The sequence below is a fragment of the Artibeus jamaicensis genome, unplaced genomic scaffold (genome assembly GCF_021234435.1).
Source record: "Artibeus jamaicensis isolate MK-2021 breed Jamaican fruit bat unplaced genomic scaffold, CSHL_Jam_final contig_387, whole genome shotgun sequence".
Lineage (NCBI taxonomy): Eukaryota > Metazoa > Chordata > Mammalia > Chiroptera > Phyllostomidae > Artibeus > Artibeus jamaicensis.
This window is the reverse complement of record NW_026521812.1, coordinates 22404946-22427637: the sequence shown is the minus strand read 5'-3', so window position 1 is coordinate 22427637 and position 22692 is coordinate 22404946. Positions and strand designations below refer to the sequence as shown.

Here is a 22692-nt window from a genome sequence, read left to right as displayed (position 1 = left end):
ATGTAAAATTTAAAGATGTGTATGCAATCTTGTTAAACACTGAAATATCAAAACAGTAAATGCTCACTTTTAGTGGGTAAACTAAGATTCTAATTAGACTTTACTAAATATTACAGAACTAACAAATTAGCTAATTTTTTTTTTTAAGATTTTATTTATTTATCTTTAGAGGGGAAGGGAAGGAGAGAGGGAGAGAAACATCAATGTATGGTTGCCTTTCGTGCGTCCCCTGCTGGGAACTGGCCTGCAGGGAACCTGCCTGCAACCCTGGCATGTGCCCTGACTGGGAATCGAACCTCGATTGTCTGGTCTGCAGGCCTGTGCTCAATCCACTGAGCTACACCAGCCAGGGCCAAATTAGCTAATTTCTTAAAAAGCACATATATGTGTGTGTGTATATATATATATATATATATTTGACAAGATTATATATGTAAATAAGTATATATAAGTACATACATATATGTATAAGTATATACAAGATTATATAAAATCTTGTCAATTTAAACAAGTTAAAAAACTATGTGAATACTATTCACTTAATGAATACTTATAAATGAAAGTTGATTTGGGTGATATGACTCACAAAACTCATATCATAAATTTTATTTCCATTTAGTAGGATTTAAAAAGCTTAGGAAGTTGTTTAATAATTTATAAATCCATTTAAAAACCTTCCCCTTTTTAAATTAAAAATAGGGTAAGATTTAAATAAAATGTGAACCTAAAAGGAGTTTCATTTTTCTAAGGTAATTCCACATTTCACTGCAATCTAATCAGATTTTTTAATAAATAGTTCTATAAAAGGGATTAGAGCATAAGAAGACAGGTAATTCTTGTGTTGCCAAATTTCACAAGTTTTTTTATTAACTGAAATATCACAAACTGTGACAACAGTCTACCAGTAATACAGATATTTAACAATAAAAATGCCAACTGGGAAAATCCAATAAAGGATCCTAATTGTTATATCTTACAAAAACTCCCTAAAAACTTCTCATTTATGAATCAAACAATAACTATGTTAGAAAATATTTTTAAAAGTAATTATTCTGTTTTTTTTATGCTAGAGACCATTCGAATAACATGAATATTTAAAATATGAAAACTTAAAAAAAAACTAGCCCTGTTTGGGCCAATCTTTTTGAAAAGTCAGAACAAAAGGAGGGGACAGGCTGTATTTATGTTATAAAGAAGATACTCAGGGTACATAGTGCAGATATGATGCATCCTGTAAGACAATGGGTTTAAAAAAAAGAGGCTCTTTACTTGTCCTCAAACCATTTAGAGAAACTAAAGTTAAAGATTTACCTTCAGTTTCTTCACATCTTCCATTCAAAGAAGCCCAGACAAGATGCAGGTAAATAGTATTCCCCTCTGAGCTCAAAAGCAAGAAAGATAGTGGTCAGAAGAGGAATGGGAGGAAGCACTGAAGAGAGAGGTAAGCCCAGAGTTCTCAGTGTATCAATAAAATAAGAAAGGCCAGAATATAATGGATACAGAAAAAAGAAGCTTAGTGTAAACACTGAAGAGGAATCTTATATTTGTTGTGATATCAGAGTCAGCAGTGAATACGTGAATGCACTACCTTAAATTTTGGGACATGACTAGACATGGTAGTAAAAAAGACATCAAAACAAGCATTTTAAAAGGTCAAATCTGTTTCCAGAATGTCCCTACTATGTAATATTTTATAGCATCATTATAGATTATTTATCAAATAGAATCAAAATTATAACTAGACCAAAACAACAGTTATCTAGTTAGATATAAGAACAGTTTTCATCGAAGCCCCCAGCTAAACCTTCTTCCTCACCAACAGAAATTCTTTGTTCAAGTGGTAGGGTTCTCCCTGGCTCTTAGGGGCTGAATTTGGATTAGTCTGAACCAAAAGAAGAAATGCCCAATTTCCTTGCCAATGCCTGTCTTAGAAAAGGGCATGGGACCCAACCCTAGTCAACAGAAGCTGGAGAGTTTCTGGGAAAAGTTTTCTTCCCCAATAGACACATAGGAAGAAATTCTTCTTAGCTGATAGTCAGATAGTCATGGTGCCTGTATCCACTGTAGCAATCTTGCAACCCTGAGCAGAGACAGTACTTGCTGTATTGAGGAAAGGAGAACAAAAAAATGGAAGCAAAAAGGTAATGTAGTTCAGTTAATGAATCAATTGCCCAACCTCCAGACTTACCGGGTTAGCTAAAAAGTTCATTGGTTTTTCCTGTACAATGGCTTTAGTAACACTTAGTTGTCTTTAACTTCATTTAAAAAAGTTTTGTTACATTGTATTGTGACATCTGTCATGTCAGCCTACATTAAAAAAGTTATCTAGTTAGATAAAAAATTTAGATCATTCACCAATTATCTAAATTGGTGAATTTTTAAGTAGCCATTTTAATATTGAAGATGGAAAAAGTACTCTACATTTTTGGCATATTATGTTTTATTATTTCAAGGAAGGTAAGAACACAACTGAAACACATAAAAAGATTTGTGCAGTGTATGGAAAATGTGCTGTGACTGATCAAACACCAAAAGTGGTCTGTGAAATTTCATGCTGGAGATTTCTTGCAGGACAATGCTCCATGGTTGGGTAGATCAGTTAAGTTAATAGTGATCAAATCAAGACATTAATTGAGAACAATCAATGTTATACCACGCAGCAGATAGCTGACATTCTCAAAATATACAAATAAAGAAAGTTATTCATGAAAATGAAAAATGTGTCTTTTATGGAAAAAACCATATGGATTTTTTGGCCAACCCAATATTATGCAAAAGAATAATGCTCTTATTGTTACACCTACATACTATATTTTCCCCAACTGGATACTCCACCTGCAACTCTAACAACTGTAAATATACACCATACTCAACAGCTTAAGTTTCATTTCTCACTGGGGTGTAACAATCACTTCACTGAAGGAAAGCCTCCTCCATCACACTTAAATACTTTGTTACTTGGTCTTAATTTTCTTTTAAACCAAATTACTTTCAAATGAAAATGATCAAATGATTATTCTTGGAAATGTACTTGGCTATTTTTACTACTCCTCATAATTTTTTTTAAATCTTCACCTGAGGATATGTTTATGGATGAGAGAGAAAGAAACATCAATTGGCTGCCTCCCATATGCACCTCAACCAGAGACTGAACCAGCAACCTTTTGGTGTATGAGAAAATGCTCCAACCAACTGAGCCACCAGGCCAGGCCATAATCTTCTCATGTATACACATACACTTACATTTTGCCCTAATTACACGCATCATATAAGATTGTGGTTTACCAGTAGGCTGTATTAGTGTATTGGGCCAATGTATTAGTTCTGTTCATTTGTTTAGGGAATCAAGCATATCAAAAGGTATTATGACATTAAATTAAAAAAAATTAAGCCTCTTATGAGAATAGAAGACTTTGCTCAAAGCAAGAAACAAATCTTACCCATCTTCTCATCCTGAGTACATTGCCTGGCACAGAATCATTCTAAAAAATGTGTTGAACAGACTTAAATATGTTGATATGAAATCAATAAATTCAGAACAGGAATAAAAACAGAAAATGCTATCTCCTAGAGTGTGTGTGTGTGTGTGTGTGTGTGTGTGTGTGTGTGTGTGTGTGTATTTAACAGGTTTAGCCATTTTAAGTTGAATCCATCCTACCATCCCTCCCTTCCTAACCATAGTCATCTGAGCTGGCGTAAAGAATTAAGGATCTTCAGGAATACCTGCAGCAATTGTAAAGGCAGTTTATCCTTTGCTGCTTTACTAACAAATAAGAAAAAGCACTATGGAATACTACTTCGAATTATTTGGTTTCCCATGTGAGTCTGAGAGTGGTGGGCGATGAGGCTAACACAGTAAGTGGAAGCCAGAAGATGCTAGAATTCTTAGATTCTGTGCTATTTTAGATTTTAGGCAGGAAAGTAACATGGTCAGATTTTCATTTTAGATAAAAGGCTCTGCAGTTACATGAAAGATGGATAGAAAGGTAGAGGATGGGTTAAGTCTGGAGAAATGAGAGATAGTGGCAGAAGTAGTAGCAGGGGCAGAATCCCTTTGTTAGCTATTTCTAACAGGCTTTAACATAGGCAACATAATCTCAACATGTCTAAAACAAAACTCATCATTCCCCCTAAACTGACCCTCTATTGCTCTTCTGCCTCAGGAAATGATTTAACTATTCACCAAGTAGTTAAAGCCAGAAACTTTCAAGCTGTCCTTGATTTTGTTACTTTCCTCACCTCCTATATCCAATCAAACACTATATCCTAGCCCATTAACTTCTTCTTTTTCCACTATATCCTACTCCACCATCATTTTTGCTTTGGGCTAGTGGATAAACTCTTAACTGATGTTGCACATCCACTCTTGTCCCCTCAACTACATTTGGGATACTTTGGGTAGATAGTGTAGATCTTCCAAAGCAATCCATCTAATACACAATGAATCATGCCACCACCTTGCCCCAAACCCCTCAGAGGCTTCCCATTTTTCCTAGGATAAAGTCCACATACTTTAACATAGCTTACAAGATCCTCTGTTATCTGGCTGCCTAAGGTGGGAGGTGGGGGGTTGAGGTTGGGGGGAGTGGTGAGGGGAAAATGGAGACAACTGTACTTGAAAAATAAAAAAATAAATCTCACTAAAAAAAGCAAAAAAAAAAAAAAAAAGAAACTGGATGCAAGGGTTAAGTTTTGAACAAACAAAATATTTTTATTTTGCAAATAAACTGAATTAAGCATTTTCAAAAAAACAAAACAGGAATCCTAGCATTACCAAGCGTTTCTTATGTGGTAGGCATTGTACTATGTTTTGCAAGCTTTTATTCTCATTGTGAAGCAGAACTACTATACTAGCATTATCCTCAATTTGCAGATGAGAAAACTGAGTTGAGAGATTATGTAAGGCTGCAGAGCTAATAAAGTGTTGGAGCCAGGTCTGACTCCAGAGGATGAGCTTAAGCTTTCACACTCCCATCAAACTGTGTGCTCCCACCACAGTGCATTACTTTCAGTTCCTAGAACTCATCTACTCTTTCTGGCCATGAGGTCTCAACACATTTTTCCCTATGTCTGGGATGCCCCCTCAAAAAATCTCATTTTTGCCAGGATAATATTTATTCATTTATCAAATCTCTGCTTAAATGGTATCTCTTCAAAGAAGTCTTCCTTTACTATGTAAAATTATATTATTTATTTCTTTTTAATAGAATGTCAAAGGTGTTCACCACTGGTTCTCATTCTTAGAATGGCATTCACCTGGGGTTCCATAAACACTCACTGAATGAAGGCATGATTGAATGATGGATGTGAGGGGTGGAAACTCCCTAATTTGATAACTTCATATATTCAGACTGATAAGAAACAAAAAGAAGCCAAATATAAATTTGTTCACCTACTGGGTATTTATTTAGTAGCTTCCAAATCCCAGCCAATACTCTTGAGAACTTAGAGCCTCCTCTGGGGGGATACAGACACACAAACATGATTATAGCATGATATAAGTAAAATGCCTGTTAACACTGTGGCAGAAATAAAGTACAATAGAGGCAGAAATAAAAAAGAGAGTATGACCTGTGCAGTTGAGGAGATTCTTGAATCATTTTTCAGGATGAATGAGTCCTGAAATATACTATATTACATAATCTATATATGTTACTTATGAAAGTGGAGAGAAAAATCCACTACATAATGGAGCACTTTAAATCACATTAATTTACACAATAGCTCTATGTTATTGTTCCCATTTTATTTTTTCTTTTTTTTTAATATTAAATTTTATTTAGTTACTTTTCAAGTACATTTTTTTTTAATCTATTTCTCCCATCCCACCCCCCCACCCCCCGCCTGGTCTCCCCCCTCCCTCCCATTCCCCCCCCCCAGTCCTCATCTCTGTGTCTTTCATACTTGTTCCTCAAAATCCCTCCCCCTTTTTCCCCTTAAGTTCCCTTCCCTCTCCCCTCTGGTCGCTGCCCACTTGTTCTCTATTTCAGTGTCTTTGTTTTTATTCTGTTTGCTTGTTTGTTTTATTCTTTAGCTTCCTGTCAAAGGTGAGTATTGTTCCCATTTTACAGATGTGGAAATCCAAGCTGAAACAAGTCATATGACTTACTTGTCAGAGGTTATGTGGTACAGTAATAAAGGAGATAATTTGAGCACAATCTGTCTGACTCCAGTACCCATTCAGTCACCATTATATTATAGTCCTCTGACCCGGTACTCCCCAGAGCCTAATTACTTTTGTTTTCACTATAACTCTTAACAAAATTGGTTATCTGGTTTCCCATTTTAACACAAATAAGCGGCAAAATGAAAGGTTAAAGAAGAAACCAAAGTGAAGTATACTGACAGCAAGGGATAGAATTGAACACAAAAATTCAAAAACCATGGATCATATAGTCTTATATACTCACTCTTAGCTAGACCACAGTAGTTTATGTGCATAATGATGACCCCATTACAAAAAAAGTTGTTGTAGTCACTATAGTCTATGAGATAAATAATTGATGCTTAAAAGGGCAAACTTCAGGTATGTAGAAAATAAATCCCTCTCTGGTAACTCTAGATAAATGAATTTTAATGGTTATTGCCAAAGTGTTTCTAAGAAGTGAAGAGTCTTCATTTTATAGACATGATTGTTCTTTCTATTCCTTTAAACTAAATTCAAGCCAGAATAGAAAAACTGTCAATCTTCACTTCCATATTTACCTAAGTAAATTATAAATGTTAAAAACTACTCACACTGTGACTTTGAACAACACATATGGATTGAGTAATTTGGACTGACAAGCATAGAGGGTTACTGAGCATTCTTAATATCTAAAGACAACCTCTCCTTTAAAAAAAAAGCCTTTTAATAAATCTAATAAAGTAGGATAAACTGATTATGTACAAAACAGGAGGAAAACTATAACATGTTTAACCTGTTGCATTCACAATTTAAATAGGTATATATGCAAAAATGAAAAGAAACAATTTAAGGAAACAGAGAAAGTTGGTTGAGTAATTTACCATAAAAGTGTTTCTACCATACACTCCATCTGGGCCCAAATTTTAAATCTGAAGATGTCAGCTTTGATAACATAAGGCTTTTATTACTTTGTGTAATTCTTTTTTTTTTTTTTTGAAAAATAAAGGTTGCATTTAGAGAACAAACCCTGCATTTTTTTGTTTTTAGGAACAAGAGAAAATTGTTCTGCCAATTATCTTGAACAAGCTGACAAGGAAACATTTGATATCCTTTACCATTTTAGAGGCTTTCAAATGTGAAAAGTTTCCACACAGAACAGTTTGTAACAATGTGAAAAACATACTGGCTACACTTTCAAACAACATGTAAAAATGAATATAAGGAAAAGCAAGTCTTTACTTGCAATCAACTGTAACCTTCATGTGTTTTTCCAGGAGGAATGCAGTTTCTGCTACAACTCTCTAGAAAGATAATACTTGTTTACTCATATTTGAAAATTTTCCTTTACTTTAGTTCATCTAGTGCAATTCCGGTCCCACATTCAATGTTTTACAGAACACTCTAAATTTAAGATACAGAATGAATTCATAATAGGAGTTCATTTAACAACCCACAGAAGTAAATACAAAATGAATTTAAGTGCAAGTAAAATTTCACTACACTTTATAAACGATTGCAATAATAATGCTCTTCCTTACCTGGACGCTCTTCAAAATAAACTCACTTTTCTCTCTTACATCTTTAAAGGGACACCTTTTAGAGAGCATCAGCAGATGAGCAAGAAGCTTATTCAACCCATCCAAAGAAACAGCATTTGAAAACCCGTCCGATGGACAAGGTGTCTCTTTCGCCGAACGAAGATACTCAGTTTTTCTCAAAATGATTTGCCTAATGTTTTCCAGTGCTGTCTCTCTAGTAGTTGAATCCCTACTGCACAGTCCATCCCATCTCACTTCATTCTCTCCTTCAGCCATGACAACTGGAGATTTTTCTTTGCAGTCTTCAGTTGCCTTTTAGCATGTCCCCAAAAGCACTTTGTATTTTTAATACAAGAAATTTAAGAATAAAATCAGAGAAATCGAATCTTCATGAGAACACAAGTCTGGGTGACACTTGGAATCAGAGTGTCTTTTATATTGATATCTTTGAAACGATCTATAAGGTAGAACTCGCCCTCTCCCACACGAAGGGGCAGTCTCCGATCAGACTGAAAAAAAAAAGTTGGAAAGTTGAAACCTTAGAGTGTTGGCTTTGTGGGACAGGGAAGTGTCTGCCTCCGTCTTGCCGGATCAGCGGATATCCTCACGTCGTGGAGCTGTCAAATCCGTGCTCTGCCCCAAAAGGCTGGTAACAGTTGAACGCCCTCCAGCCATTCGGGTTTTTTTCTTTTTTTGTCTTGCAGCCACCCAGTTCTCTGGAGCGTTCCCACCCCGCCCCTCCCCGGCACCAGTCCCCGCCCTCCGCAGCTCCTCCCTGCGCCTAGGCGGCGGGTTGGACGCTGGCTGGGAAAGCTCGCCGAACCCCGGTTCACTGGCCGCCAAGGCCGAAGATCAAGGCGCTCCCGAGGGCAACAGCTTCCAACGGTCCATGTCTCGGCAGCGACGAGTAAGGAAAGCGTCACCTGCCCGGTCGATTCAAGACCCTGGAGTAGATACTGTTTCTTTTCCGATCTCTGCGTCCTCGTCCACCGCCCTTTAAACCAGATGAGCACCGGGTCTCCCTGCAATCCTCGAGTGCGGGGTTGGGCCTCGGCGCTAGCAGAGCCGCTGGGCCCGCGGCGTAGAGCCCGCCCCTTCGCCCAGCCCCATCGGTGGGGCTCGTCCCACAGGGCGGGGGCAAGGAGGGGAGATGGGGTCCTCACCCCCAGCCCCTCCCCTTTCCCCGCCCGGCTCCACCGGGAGCAGTCCCTGCCCTACCGCCCTCTTCCCCGCCCTGGCAGACGCGACCCGCTGAGGCAAAGCCATTGGAAAAAAGCCCCGCCCTTCGCTCTCTACCTCCGGATCCCCAGAGGTCCGCGCACAACCGCCAACCCTTGCTGGGTGCTACGCTTACGTGCTAGAGAGAAGGGCGCATGCGCCTGGAAGATTGCCTGCGCCGTGGGACGTTTTCTGTACCGTTTAGGTTCTGTGGACTAGAGGAGGAGGAAAAAAAACAGGATGAGTTGAAGTACTGTAACTTTCACAGATAAAACAAGCACAGCAAAGAGGGCGAAGACACATTCCTGGAAGAAACTTAACCTAATTTTAAGATTAGCCTAAAAATACTGACGGTCTCTTTATTAGGCCAAATCCCTAATTTAGAATGTAAGGTGTCATCTCATTGACTTCTGGGAAATGTAGTTTTTGAGGCTGCTGGCGCGTTCTGTTTGCGACGGAAACTACAGACACCAGAAGCTCCTGCAACGGCCTGCTACGCTACGGTTAGCCCTCCCCGAGATTGAGAGCGTCGGCTTGGTGAGAGAACTGTAGCCTCGGCTGCCACTTTTCCCTTGATAGGATTTTCCCTTCCTCCATTTCCTCTGGGATTTTGGAAGCGAAACCATCTAGGGCTGTTCTTGTTAGTCCAGGGATTTTTCCCAGTAATTTGCGTAGGAAAGACTGGTCCAGGTGCCCAAGCCCGACGGCGTGTAGGCGAGGATTTAGAAAAGGTGGCCAGTCTCAGGGTCAGGGGGAAACGGCAAGGGCCAGGCCAGCGGGATGCTGCCTCTGCTTCTGCCCTTTCTGGTGGTCTCGTGCGGGGTGAATGAGGGCACCCCAGTGGAATTGCACCTTTGACGTTGCATGAGGGGTATTCTGTGCTTTATTTGTTCGGTGAAATGACATCCCAAGCAGGGCTTGGAAAGCGAGTTGTATGAGACTCAGCATTCCCTGGCATGAATTTTTCCAGGGTTTAAGGTTACTATGTGAAAAAAGACCCGTAAGAAAATCTATTTTACTTAAAGTATTCAACCATTTGTTTACACAGTACTGTTTGTTTGTTTTTTAAATCACTCCTTTAAAGAAATTTGTGGTTCTGAAAGATCATCAGTTAACTGATAACCAAATTAGATTTTAGTTCTTCACATTGCAGAATAGATGTGTTTTAAAAAATTTAGCTTTTTGGGGTTCTGAGTGTATAATAGTGAAAAAGACACAACCCCTATCTAAGAGAAATGAATGGTTAAACATATAATTACAGTACTGCATGATATCATTGGGATGGCTAAAAAGATCACTTAGCCCAGTCTCAGAAAGTCAGGGAAATTCTCATTCCAGGCAAAGAGAGGGCGACAAGAATAGCATATAGTGAGGCCCAGAAATAAGAAAGAGGTAGTATTTTCAGGAAGCTGCAATAAGCCCAATCGTGTATTTTGGGAAGGGTACCTTTCTGTGTACTGATGTACTCTGAAGCTGCAAAGAGACAGGTAGTACCAATTTTCCAGATAGATGCTGAAAGCGACCTATCTTTTTTTTTTTTTTAAGATTTTATTTGTTTTTAGAGGAGAAGAGAAGGAGAAAGAGAGGGAGAGAAACATTAATGTGTGGTTGCTTCTTGCATATCCCCCACTGGGGACTAGGCCCACAACCCAAGCATGTGCCCTGACTGGGAATCAACTGGTGACTGGTTTGCAGGCCAGCATTCAATCCACTGAACCACACCAGCCAGGGCCAAAGTGACCTATCCTTGGCCAGATTTCTAATTTCAAACAGTTGGTCTTATTTGGAAAGCCTTGCTACATTCTAATGCTACCAGTTTAAAATAGAATTTAAAAATGAGAACTTCTTATGATTTCTTACAGATGAGCAAAAAAGTCATTCCTTTCTTGTTCTGGGCTCATCATCTTTTGTCCAACCCACAAAGGGTAGGGTAACTTTTTAAGTCTGAGTCTGTTTTTCACTGTGTAGTTGAATCTGATCTCATCCATACCCATTCTTTCAGCACCATCTATGACTATTAACTATATAGTTCCATCCAGCTTCCCTTTTAGCCTTCATATATATTTACCTCCTTGATATTTCTTCTTCAGTATCTCAAAAGGCCCCAAACTCCAATGCCTAAAACCAAATGCAGGCTTCTCCCGTGAATCTGATACGTTTTTGTGTTAAGGTAGTACCTTTTCAGTTAAGGATAGTACCATCCATTTGTGATCATCTGAAACCTAAGCATTATTGATTTCTTCCTGTCCTTCATCTATAGCCAAATTAACTCTGTAGTCAGATTATTACTATGTCCTGTCAAATCTTATCTCCCAAATACCCCTCAAATTCATCCCTACCCCTCCATCTACGTGAGCTATGAGAACTGCCACAGTAGAGCTTTACTTGCCTCCATTTTTGCCTTTTGAGTTGTTTTTTTCTCTCTTTTCATTCCTGACAAATCTGTTTGATGAAAATATTTTCTTTAAATATGTTAAAGCATGTATATTATAGCCTAGTTTGTGGTCTCAGAGCCAGTCTGTGTCTCTAAGCTAACTTTCCATATATCCGATTTGGTCCATTATACATAGTTCTCAGAAGATAATCTTATTTCCAAGTTTTCCTAGGTCCCGCATCATATGGAGTACATTGATCTTAAGCTCAGCAACAAAGTCTGAACGAGAGATAATGTATTTAGAAACAGCCTATTGGAATATTTTGTTTTATTTTGCTTTTATGTTACTATGCCTAGGTGCTTACTATGTTTCAGGCACTGTGTTAAATGCTTTGCATATACTGTTATCCTCACATAGCTTAAAAAGAAAAAGGTAGAATTGATCCAAAGCTAACTCTTAACTGCTGTTGGCTATGGAGAGGATGCATAATAAGAAAAAAGCCAGGGTAGTCTGAAATTAACCAGAGAAGGCCAGTAATCAGGAGATGGGCAACCAAATGATTTGAGAACTTCAAAAAGGAATGGCTAGTAAATATACAGAATGCTACCAATATGTCTAGAAAGCTAAAGTTTCTAGATGGTTTGATAGTAGTTCCTATTGCAGTATAGAATATATGCATCTGGCATATATTCCCATATAAATATTGAATTGCTGTGCTGTATTGAGGTAAAGATTGATCGATTTGGGGTGGCCTGTAGGGTAAAATTATGATGATGCCTGAGGATTGGAGTTTCTCCTAAAGGCCTGGCATTTTTCTTGTTCAACCTTTACCAAGAAAAGTAGGTTCCAGGTCAGGAAGCTATGACTTGGATAAAGGGATTTAAGTGGGGATGGATAGAAGTCAGGATCTCTCTGAGCTTCTCTTTCCTAGTCTTAGTCTCTAAGGAGGGAATGTGGTGGGAGCTTAAGCAGTGCTCAGCAGTGAAAGGTAGATCAGGGGCTGGGATAGAATGGGGTCTAAACGCCCCAGAGACAAAATCCTGACTTTTCAGACTCACTGCCTAGTTTCCTTTTGGTGTCTACACTTCTCTTTTCTTATCCTCCAGCCTTGCTAAAGTCTTATTTAAATATTATAACTTTATCTTTGCTGTATCAAGACGTAAAGGAGTCAATAATTATAAGGCAAGAGCATTTTAAACTAATGGATTTAACTCCTAAGTTCTGCATGTGGATATTCTTCCATTGTCAACCTCAGAGAATCTGAGTTTTAATAATGAAAACAATGCAATTTTCCTATCAGAAATTCATCAGGGACCTTTTTCATGGCACTTGCAGGGGAATGGAGGGATGGAAGCTAGATATTTGCATTCCTTGTGTTCAGTATTTATTGGAAAGCTATTATGGACAAGTTCTGTGATTGACACTAAGTATACAGCAGCATACATAAGAAGCTGCCCTTAAGAACTACCCTTAAGAAGAATACAGTGTTTGTGGATTATAGGCCATTTTTTAAAAAACTTAGCTTAACAGTAAGGGATAGAGATAGCATAGTAGCTAAAGGTCTGTATGAGAGATTATGAGAGAAGGAAGTAGAATCAACAACATTCAGTGACTATTTGGATGTAGGAGATAGAAAATGAAAATGCCCGGGTGAGTACTTATCAGATGAAGAGTAACTCCTTCTGTTAATCAGAATAGGAACTATACAGAGTAGACCAGCCTTGGGATGGAAAGATAATAAGTCCAGGTTTGAATATGTTAATCATGTTTAATACTGCTGAACAGCTTCTGTACATGAAACCCCAGCTGTTGTGAACCCAGCTAGAGGTTCAAATTATGAGAAGACCATGGATTTTGGAGTCACAGAAACTTGGGATTGAATTCCAACTGTATTCATACTTGCAGTGTGATTTCGGTCAGTTGTTTCACCTCACTAATTTTGGATGTGGGAGATGAGATAGTCTTAGTTTTCTTACCTGTTAAAGGACGATAGTACCTACCTTCCCAGGACTGGTGTGAAGATTTAATCAGATAATATTTGCAAAGATTTTAGATTAGCATTTGGCATGAATTGGCTCTTAGGGAACAGTATTTTTTAAATGAGCATCTTTATATAAAGTAGTATGTCCTTCAACTTGATTGAGATTAATGAAATGTTTATTAAATATTAATATTTATAGATAGAATATTAATATTTGATAGAACATTCTATAGATAGAATATGAGATTAATGAAGCATTTGTAAAATGCTTTATCATTGAAGAGAAAAATGCTATTGTTGTTAGCATTCTCTAAGGTTTTATAATAAGATTCTTATAGTTTTCTCAAGCTTGCAACTTAGCTTTAATAATGGTTTGCACTTTAAGGTTTAATTGGGGAAAGTTACTATAAATAAAACTATGACAATTAGAATTTTACTCCTAAAACAGCAGCATAAGAGATTATATTTCTGAGCAAGGACTCTGTCTTCAGCTTTGTTATAGAAATTATTAAAAACACCATAAATCATCACTAGCATATCTATATATTAAAAGAATGTGTGGTTTGGGGAAACTTAATTAACCAATCACATAACATTTTGTTTACTGTAATATAGTCTTATACTGTTGGATTTAGAGTTCTTATTTTTTTAAAGATTTTATTTATTTTATTTTATTCTTTATTTTTTGAGAGAGGAAGGGAGGGAGAAAGAGAGGGAGAGAACCATCAATGTGTGGCTGCATGTTGCACGCCCTCCCATCGGGTACCTGACCTCCAACCCAGGCATGTGCCTTAGAATGGAAGTCCAACCGATGACCCGTTGGTTTGTAGGCCAGCACTCAATCTACTGAGCCACACCAGCCAGGGCTAGAGTTCTTATTTTAATAACATCTGCCTTACTTTTGCTGCAACAAATAAAGTAATAGATGTTATGGAATTTTGAAGAACTTCTTTAGGTTGGTAAATTTTCATAAGTACAATCTTGAGGGGAAATGTATAAGGAAGTGGAACAGTTGTAACTGATTTTTAAAATTTTAAATTTATTTTTCCATTACAGTTGACATACAATATTATATTAGTTTCAGGTGTATGACATTGTGATTAGACATTTATCATAAGTACATTTGGGAAACAGGATTTTTCCATGGCTGAAAACAGGTTAAGATGTTTTGCTAACTTTGAGGAGAAGTAACATAGCATTTCCATGAGACTGTTGACTTTGGAGTTAGACCTTCAAATCTGTGCCTCTGCCCTTTACTTTATAGATTGCTAGCCTTTCTAAAACCCCATTTTCTTCTTTATTTTATTTCTTTTTTAATCCTCACCCAAGGACATGCTTCTTAATTTGAGAGAGAAACATGGGTGTAAGAGAGCAACATAGATCAGTTGCCTCCGTATGTGCTCTGACCAGGGATCAAACGGGCAACCTTTTGGAGTCTGGAATGATGCTCACGACAGGGCTCCTCAGCTTTAAGTTACAGTACATAGTATTATCCATTGTTATATCTGTGATCTCTGAGTGTATCAAATTTAGGATCTTTGCATGTGTTGTGCTCTTTTTCCTACTCACAGTACTATTACCTAGGATTTTCACGTGATTATCTTCCTCACTGTTTTGGACTCATCTCAAAATCCCTATCCTGTCTTAACCTGACCATTCTAGGTAAAATAGAATACCTATTACACTTTATAATCTTTTCGAAGCAATTCAGTTATCCACTTAAATGTATTTATATGTTCTATGTTTATTGTGTGTTCTTCCACAAGAGTATATAAGCTCCTCGAGAGCAAGGACTCTGTCTTTTTTTTACCACTATATTCCGTAGGCCTCAGTGATTCACACATAGCAGATGTTCCCCAAATACTTGACCCACTGGCTGACTACCTCATAAAATAATGTATTTTTTAAGAAGACTCCATAAAATGATGTATATAATGCACTTAAGTGGTTGGCACCATTTCTTCTGTTTGTGCATTTGTTTCTTTGTTTTCCTATGTCCTATCTGATTCAGAAAAATTTTGGGACCTCTGTTTAACACACACATACACACACACACAATCTGATAGTTATTATTATTAATGATTAATATGCAGTGTGTTTACTCTGTGCCTGTATTATGCCATGATGTATGTGGATTTTGTAAAGCCTCATGATAACCCTATGAAATAGATATTTTTATCCCCATTTTCACAAGTAAGGAAATTGAGGGCCAAAGAGTTTAAACGACTTTCACCAAAATACATAGCTGCTTAAATGGGAGAGCTAGGACAGGAAAACATCCCTCCTGACAAAGCTTGTGTTCTTTTCTTATTTTCAGTGCTCTACCAGTTCCTCGAAAAAAGGCTGGGTATGCCGTAAATGGGGGATATTAGTGTAAGAGCTTTTTTCTCATTACAGATTTTTTTTGTACCAAGTGTAGAGCTCAGATACCAAGTTAGAGTTCAAATACTCATTCTTCTGCCTTCCCTAAAGACAGGCTTTCTGCTTTCTTGTGGTGCCATTTCATCAGTTCCAGTTGTCTAGCTTCTTTACATTTGTTTTTAAAATGAAGAATGGACTTAAGCCGAATTCTTTATCTTTAGTATTATACCTTTATTGTGTTTAAATGTGTTTAAAATACCTTATATGTGTCCTAGTATCAGAGAATCTCAACAGTCTAGCTGTTAATGGTAGTCCATCTCAAACATTAACAAGGCTAAAGTAACTCCTGACATCCATCACAGCCCTATTTGCGAACTTTATCCATAAGTGGTTGCTTATACTCTGTGCTCTTCTTTTTCTGTATAACTTTTGGCAAATCTCTTGATCTTTCTGTGGCTCAGAGTCTTCATCTGTGAAATGAGGTGAATTGGACTAGATTTTTTTCTTTTTCCTAACTAAAGTCCATAATTTGCATTAGGGGTCACCCTGTGTTGTACATTTTATATATTTTGACAAATGCATGCCATGTATCCACCATTGCAATATCATGCAAAGTTGTTTTACTGCCCTAAAGTCCCCTGTGCTTCATGTATTCATACGTTTGTCTCTTTTTCTGAATCCCTGGGACACACTGATCTTTTTAATGTCGCCATAGTTTTGCCTTTTCCAGAATGTCATATGGTTGCATCCATACAGTATATAGCCTTTCAGACTGTCTTTTTTCATTTCATAATACACATTTAAGGTTCCTCCATCTATATTTATGGCTTGATAGTTCATTTCTTTTTTATCACTGAATAATATTCCATTGTATGCATGTACCACAGTTTATTCACTTTTCTCAGCATATCTTCGTTAATTCCAGTTTTGGGCATTTATGAATAAAGCTGCTGTAAACATTTGTGTCCCGGTTTTGCACGGACCTAAAATTTCAACTTATTTGGATAAATAAATACGTGCACAATTGCTAGATCGTATGGTAATCATATGTTTAGCTTTCTGAGAAATTCCCAACTGTCTTCCAAAGTGGCTGTACCGTTTTGTATTCCCACCAGCAACAAATGAGAGTTCTTGTTGCTCCACAACCTCATCAGCGTTGGGTGTTGTCAGTGTTTTGGGTTTTAGTCATTGTGGTAGGTAAATAATGGTGTTTCATCTGAATTGGCAATTCCCTAATGACATATAGTGTTGAACATTTTTTCATATGCCTATTCAGTGAGGTATCTGTTCAGATATTTTGCTCATTTTAAAGTTGGTTGGTTCAAGGGACTTCCGCCAAGATGGAAGCATAGGTGGAGACGTAGTGCTTTCTCACACAACCAAGTTTAGAGACAATAAAATATTAGCAACAGAAAACACAGCCAGAACACAGAAAATTGAACTTTTCAGAAGTCTGATAACAACGAATTCTTCAGCCTGACCAGTGAGAGGGGCAAAGCCAGCAGCTGGTGGAGCAGGGTTGCACAGGAAAACTTGGTCAGGCGGACTCAGGCGCGAGGATCCCAGGTGTGGGGTTGCAACAGGTGGACCCAGTGAGCGACCAGCGACCCAGTGAGGGCGGAGGGCAGCAGGTTGACTGTGGTTGCACATTCCTGTGCAGATAGACTGGCGAGGGAGTGGGCAGTGAGACAGGACCGAGCAGGCCCCAGCAGCGGGAGGCAGCAGAGGAGGCCGCCATTTCCCCGCTCTGACCCCACCCCCACATACAGGGTCACAACCTAGCGACTTGGGCAGCCCCGCCCTGGTGAACACCTAAGGTTCCGCTCCTCATACTTAATGGACCCGAACAGACCAAAAATGGCTCAGGAAGATCTCAAAGCCCCAAAGCCCATAACTCTAAGTGACGAAGAAATAGCCAAACTTTCAGATGTACAGTTCAAAACACTGGTGATCAGGATGCTCACAGAACTGGTTGATTTTAGTCACAAATTAGAGGAACATATGAAGGCTAAACTAATTGAAATGAAGGGAATTGCACAGGAAACCAATAGTGATGAAAAGGAAACTGGGACTCAAATCAAGGGAGTGAACCAGAAGGAAGGGAAAAATGACCAAATAGGAAAATATGAAGAAACAAGAATTCAAAAAAATGAGGAGAGACTTAGGAACCTCCAGGACATCTTTAAATGTTCCAACATCCAAATTATAGGGGTACCAGAAGGGGAAGAGGAACAGCCACAAGTGGAAAACTTATTTGAGCAAATAATAAAGGAGAATTTCCCCCAATCTGGCAAAGGAAATAGACTTCCAGGAAATCCAGGAAGCTCAGAGAGTCCCAAAGAAGGTGCACCCAAGAAGGAACACACCAAGGCACATCATCATTACATTAGCCAAGATTAAAATGAAAGAGAGAATCCTAGAAGCAGCAAGAGATAAGGGGACAGTCATCTACAAAGGAGTTCCCATCAGACTGTCAGCTGATTTCTCAAAAGAGACCTTACAGGCAAGAAGGGGCTGGAAAGAAGTATTCCAAGTCATGAAAACCAAAGACCTACAACCAAGATTACTCTATCCAGCAAATCTTTCATTTAGAATGGAAGGACAGATAAAGTGCTTCTCAGATAAGATCAAATTCAAGGAGTTCATCATCACTAAGCCCTTCTTCTATGAAATGTTAAAGGGACTTACCTAAGAAAAAGATAAAAAAGATGAACAGTGAAAGGACAGCAAACTCACAGCTATTAACAACCACACCTAAAATGAAAGCAAACTAAAAGGACAGCTAGATCAGGAGCGGAATCATAGAAATGAAGATCTCATGGAGGGTTAGCAACAGGGGAGTGGGAGAAGGAGAAGGTGGGAGAAGGTACAGAGAATAAGTAGCATAGATAGTAGGTAGAAAATAGATAGGGGGAGGGCAAGAATAGAATGGGAAATATAGAATCTAAAGAACTTGAGACACATGGTCATAAACTAAAGGGGGGAATGGTGGGGGTAGGGGGGTGCAGGGTGGAAGGGAATGAAGGGGGAATAGAACAACTGTAATGGCATAATCAAAATAAAAATTTTTAAAAAAGTTGGTTGGTTCATTTTCTTACTGTTGAATTTTAAGAGTCCTTTATATACTTCAGACACAAGTTCTTTATCAGATATATGTGTTTTGCAAATATTTTTCTTTCAGTCTGTGGCTTGTCATTCTCTTGACCAAGCTTTCACAAAGTAGAAGTTTTTTATTTTAATGAAGGCAAATTTGTCAGTTTTACTTTCATGAATTGTGCCTTTGTTCTTATATCTGAAAAGTCATTACCAAACCCAAGGTCACCTAGATCTTTTCCTATATTACTGTCTAGAAGTTTTGTGGTTTGCATTACAGATTTATGATCCCTTTTGAATTATTTTCTATTAAAAGTATAAGGTCTGTGCCTAGATTTCGTTATATTTGATTAAAGTTTCAGCTGAATATGAAATTATTGTTTTGATCAATAATATTAAAAGGTTAAAAAGAAAACACTGTATTGAATCTTTTCAGCTATTTAACCATTGTTCTTCCAAACTATTTCTTGGAAAAGAGACCTGAAGTCAGCTAAAGGTGGGGCCAAGGTGAGCTTTATCTGGAACACATCAGGCCCATTTCAGCACTGCTCTGCATATTATTAACATAGACATGCAAATTGTTAGGGAGACTTCCTACAATTAGGAATATTTTCTTCAATTGAAACACCCTGTTATTTATCCACATTGCCTTTTCTTTGTTACTTTTCTGCCTAGTCATACAGGTTTGGAAAAATCTACCTTTGGCTTCTCTCCAATAGTTTTACCCTCTCATACTGTGAAACACTGAAGCCAGTGTTATATAATGACTGGCTTCAATTTAGTTTTTAAAGGAAAATTTCCTAATTGTCTACCATTTAGTAACATTAACCGATTTTTGACTCCAAATGTTTACTACTTGGTTTCTCTTATTTTGGCTTGTTTTTCTAACAGCTTGTCAACCAATACTGGGTTGGCGAAAAATGTTCATATGTTTTTTTCCAGAAAATAAAAGACATTTTTCATTTTCAACAATAACTTTTTTGATTTGGATACTTTTGAGTATGTTGACTCTCTCCTGAGTAGTATAATGTTGATTGTTCTTAATTAATGTCTCAATTCGATTGCTATCCACTTCATCTGTTCTACCTGATCAGGAAGCATTGTCCAGCAAGAAATCTCAAGCACAAAACTTCACAAACCACTTCCCATACACTGCACAAATCTTTTGTTGCATTTTGGGTGTGTTTTTAGATTTCTTGAAATAATAAAGGATAATATGCTGAGAATGTTGTGTATTTTCTTCCATCTTCAATATTAAAATGGCTACACAAAAAATTCACCCATTTTGGTAAGTTTTTTAAAAATGCATGCTGCTATGACAGCTGTTACAATACAGTCTAACAAAATTGTTTCTAAAGTTAAAAATGACAAAGGGCTACTAAGCCATCTTACAGAAAAAATGAAAAAACCAAACAACTTTTTGGCCAACCCAATATTATGTGTGTGCTTTCATGTGGGTGTATGTATTGTCCAGATGAATCATAAAGGCTTTTAAATTTGATTCTTTACATTTTATTTTAAGATGTTTTTAACAAAATTGATTTGAATTCATTCTTTCACAAAATTGATTTGAATTCTTCTTTTCAGCCTTTAAGTGATCTACTTTCTAAAACACCATCATACATTCTATTCACAGAATACAGTCTTTCTCCTTTTTTCATGTTATTTGCTCTGTCTTTCATGAAAAAACCACTTAAGTCAAGTTTACTCATAATATTCTCTCTAGTTCTTCCATTTCTGGTGTATCCATATTTACTAGAATGTGCTTAGAATGTATAAACCAACAGTATTTCTTGTGTATTTTGTCAATATTTTTTAAAACAATGAAGTTATTTAATCTGTATTTTCCCCTTATTGATAGTTTTGTGAACCAACCCTAGCATATATACACAATTTATGGCATAAATGTTATTAGCCACTCTCACTGCTATCTTCATTCTTATTTTCCTTCTCCATGTTATTTATATGAATATATACAAAATATTAAAATTTTGTGTAATTTGTTTAAATATGTTAAAAATTTCAAACAGAAAGAAAAATAAGGATAATATAAAAAAACAGCCTTATACCTACCCCTGGAATGAACAAATGTTAACATTTTGCCTCATTTGTTATTTTTTTTAATGGGATAAAAAATTACATGTGTGAAAGTGCCCTTGGTACCATAATATAGTCTTTGTGTTTTAAAAGAATTTTATATAAAAGACATCTATGATACCTACCATTCTGTAATTTGCTTTTTTTACTTGATAATATAATTTCAAAGCTTATCTATGTTGCTAAATGTAAATCTTCTTTATTTTAGCTGGCATATGGTATTTCATTTTATGTATATGACACAATTTATGCATTCCCCTGTTAAGTTCCTTTTTCTTCTTTTTTTTTTTTTGGTTGCAAAAAGCAAGACCTACAGTGAAGATCACGCTGTACAAGGGGGGAATTATCTTTCAGAGGGTGGACCCCTTGTAGTACAGGCTTCCCCCACTGGGTCAGTGTTCTAGGAACTCATCTGTATCAGTGTGCCAGCTGACATTGTTGTGAGAGGCTGCATTCTGCTTCAGTGAATTAGTTTTGAAGACTCTTTGACTATGTTTGTCCAGTTCATGATAGATGATGTACGAGCACACCTGTTCACACCATGCTGAGTGTTGAGCAGTTTTTGACCCAAAACAGCATGATCCCCCATACCCCACCTATTATATTCACCAGATCTGGCCCTAGCTACTTTTGTTTCCCTGGATGAAAAAAGTCCTCAAAGGGAAGCGTCTTGCCAATGTGGAAGAGGTGAAACAAAAATGGCAGAAGCAATAAAAGTTACCAAAATCAACGACTCCAAAAACTGTTTTTAGCAGTGGGAAAAACTCCTCAATAGGTGTATTGCATCAAATGAAGAATATTTTGAAGGTGATGGGAGTTTAAATATGTAAGAATAAATACATAATTTTTAACAAATTCTGGGTTTTAGGGGTTGCTAAATTAACATGTGCCATGTTCTCTAGGGTTCATTCACAAATACTGAAAAGTGGAATTTCTGAGTTACAGGGAATGTACAGCATCACAGTTTTAAAATTGTCTTCCAAAATTTTTTACAAGTTCACATTCCCAGTATCAGTTAATGAAATTTTTTATCTCCCCACATTCTTACAAAATATTGACAGTTTTTTTTAAGTTTTTGTTAATTAGTAGGTGTGAAATAGTTTTTCATTGTTGTTTTAACTTGCATTTTCCTGATTACTTTGCATTTCCTGAAGTTGCATATCTTTTGGGGTTTTGGTTATTTATATTTTCTCATCTGTTAGCTACTGCTCTTGTCTTTTGTTCCTTTACTAATTGAGCTGTTTGTCTTTTTCTTAATGATTTGTAGAATAGGAGTTGTTTCTGTAATTTGGATACTAATCTTTTGTTACATGTGTTGATTTTTAAAATGAACATTGTCAATGGTGTCTTTTATTGTATATAATTTTAATTTTAACGTAGTTTGTTTTATCATTTTTCCTTTTCCTGTTTGTACCATTGGGTGAGGGTTTGTAATAAACCCTTTACATTTTCTTCTAAAACAGTTAAATGTTTGTTGTTTATATGTAGGTGTTCATTTATTTTTGTGTTTGGCATGGGTAGAGATATACGTTTATTTTTTTTCCATGTGAATTGTGAATAGTTTATTCTTCCCCCATGAAAATGCCCTCTTTCTCATTTACCAAATTCCCGTTTATGTCAGCGTTAGCTTCTAGACTCTTCTGGTGCAGTAGTCTCTCTGTCTTACCTTGTGCCTGTACCTCTGTTTTAATTACTACATCTGTATAATAAATCTTAGTGGCTGAAAGAGCAGTCCCTTCCCCTGGATCTTTTCACAAAGATTTACAGGTTTTTATTTGGGATTATCGTTGTGGTTCTCTTGGCTTCTGATTATTGTATGAATATGTTTTAAAATTATATTTTAGATAAATTATCCTGATTATTTGGATTTTCTGTGTAGATAATCATACTTCCTACAAATAA

The 22692-nt window shown here is 37.1% G+C and overlaps 2 protein-coding genes across 3 annotated transcripts in view; one reads left to right on the top strand and one right to left on the bottom strand.

The window, feature by feature from the left end:
* SESN1 (sestrin 1) overlaps positions 1 to 8476 on the bottom strand; it is a 112254-nt gene extending 103778 nt beyond the window's left edge. The window contains exon 1 of the mRNA XM_053664908.1: positions 7666 to 8476. Within this exon, the coding sequence (XP_053520883.1) occupies positions 7666 to 7941 (276 nt within the window). The 5' untranslated portion in view covers positions 7942 to 8476. The remainder of the gene's footprint in view (positions 1 to 7665) is intronic.
* A 476-nt stretch (positions 8477 to 8952) lies between these two features.
* CEP57L1 (centrosomal protein 57 like 1) overlaps positions 8953 to 22692 on the top strand; it is a 55701-nt gene continuing 41961 nt past the window's right edge. For both annotated transcript variants that reach the window (XM_037159029.2, XM_053664911.1), the window contains exon 1: positions 8953 to 9420. The gene's annotated coding sequence lies outside the window, so the exon portion shown is untranslated. The remainder of the gene's footprint in view (positions 9421 to 22692) is intronic.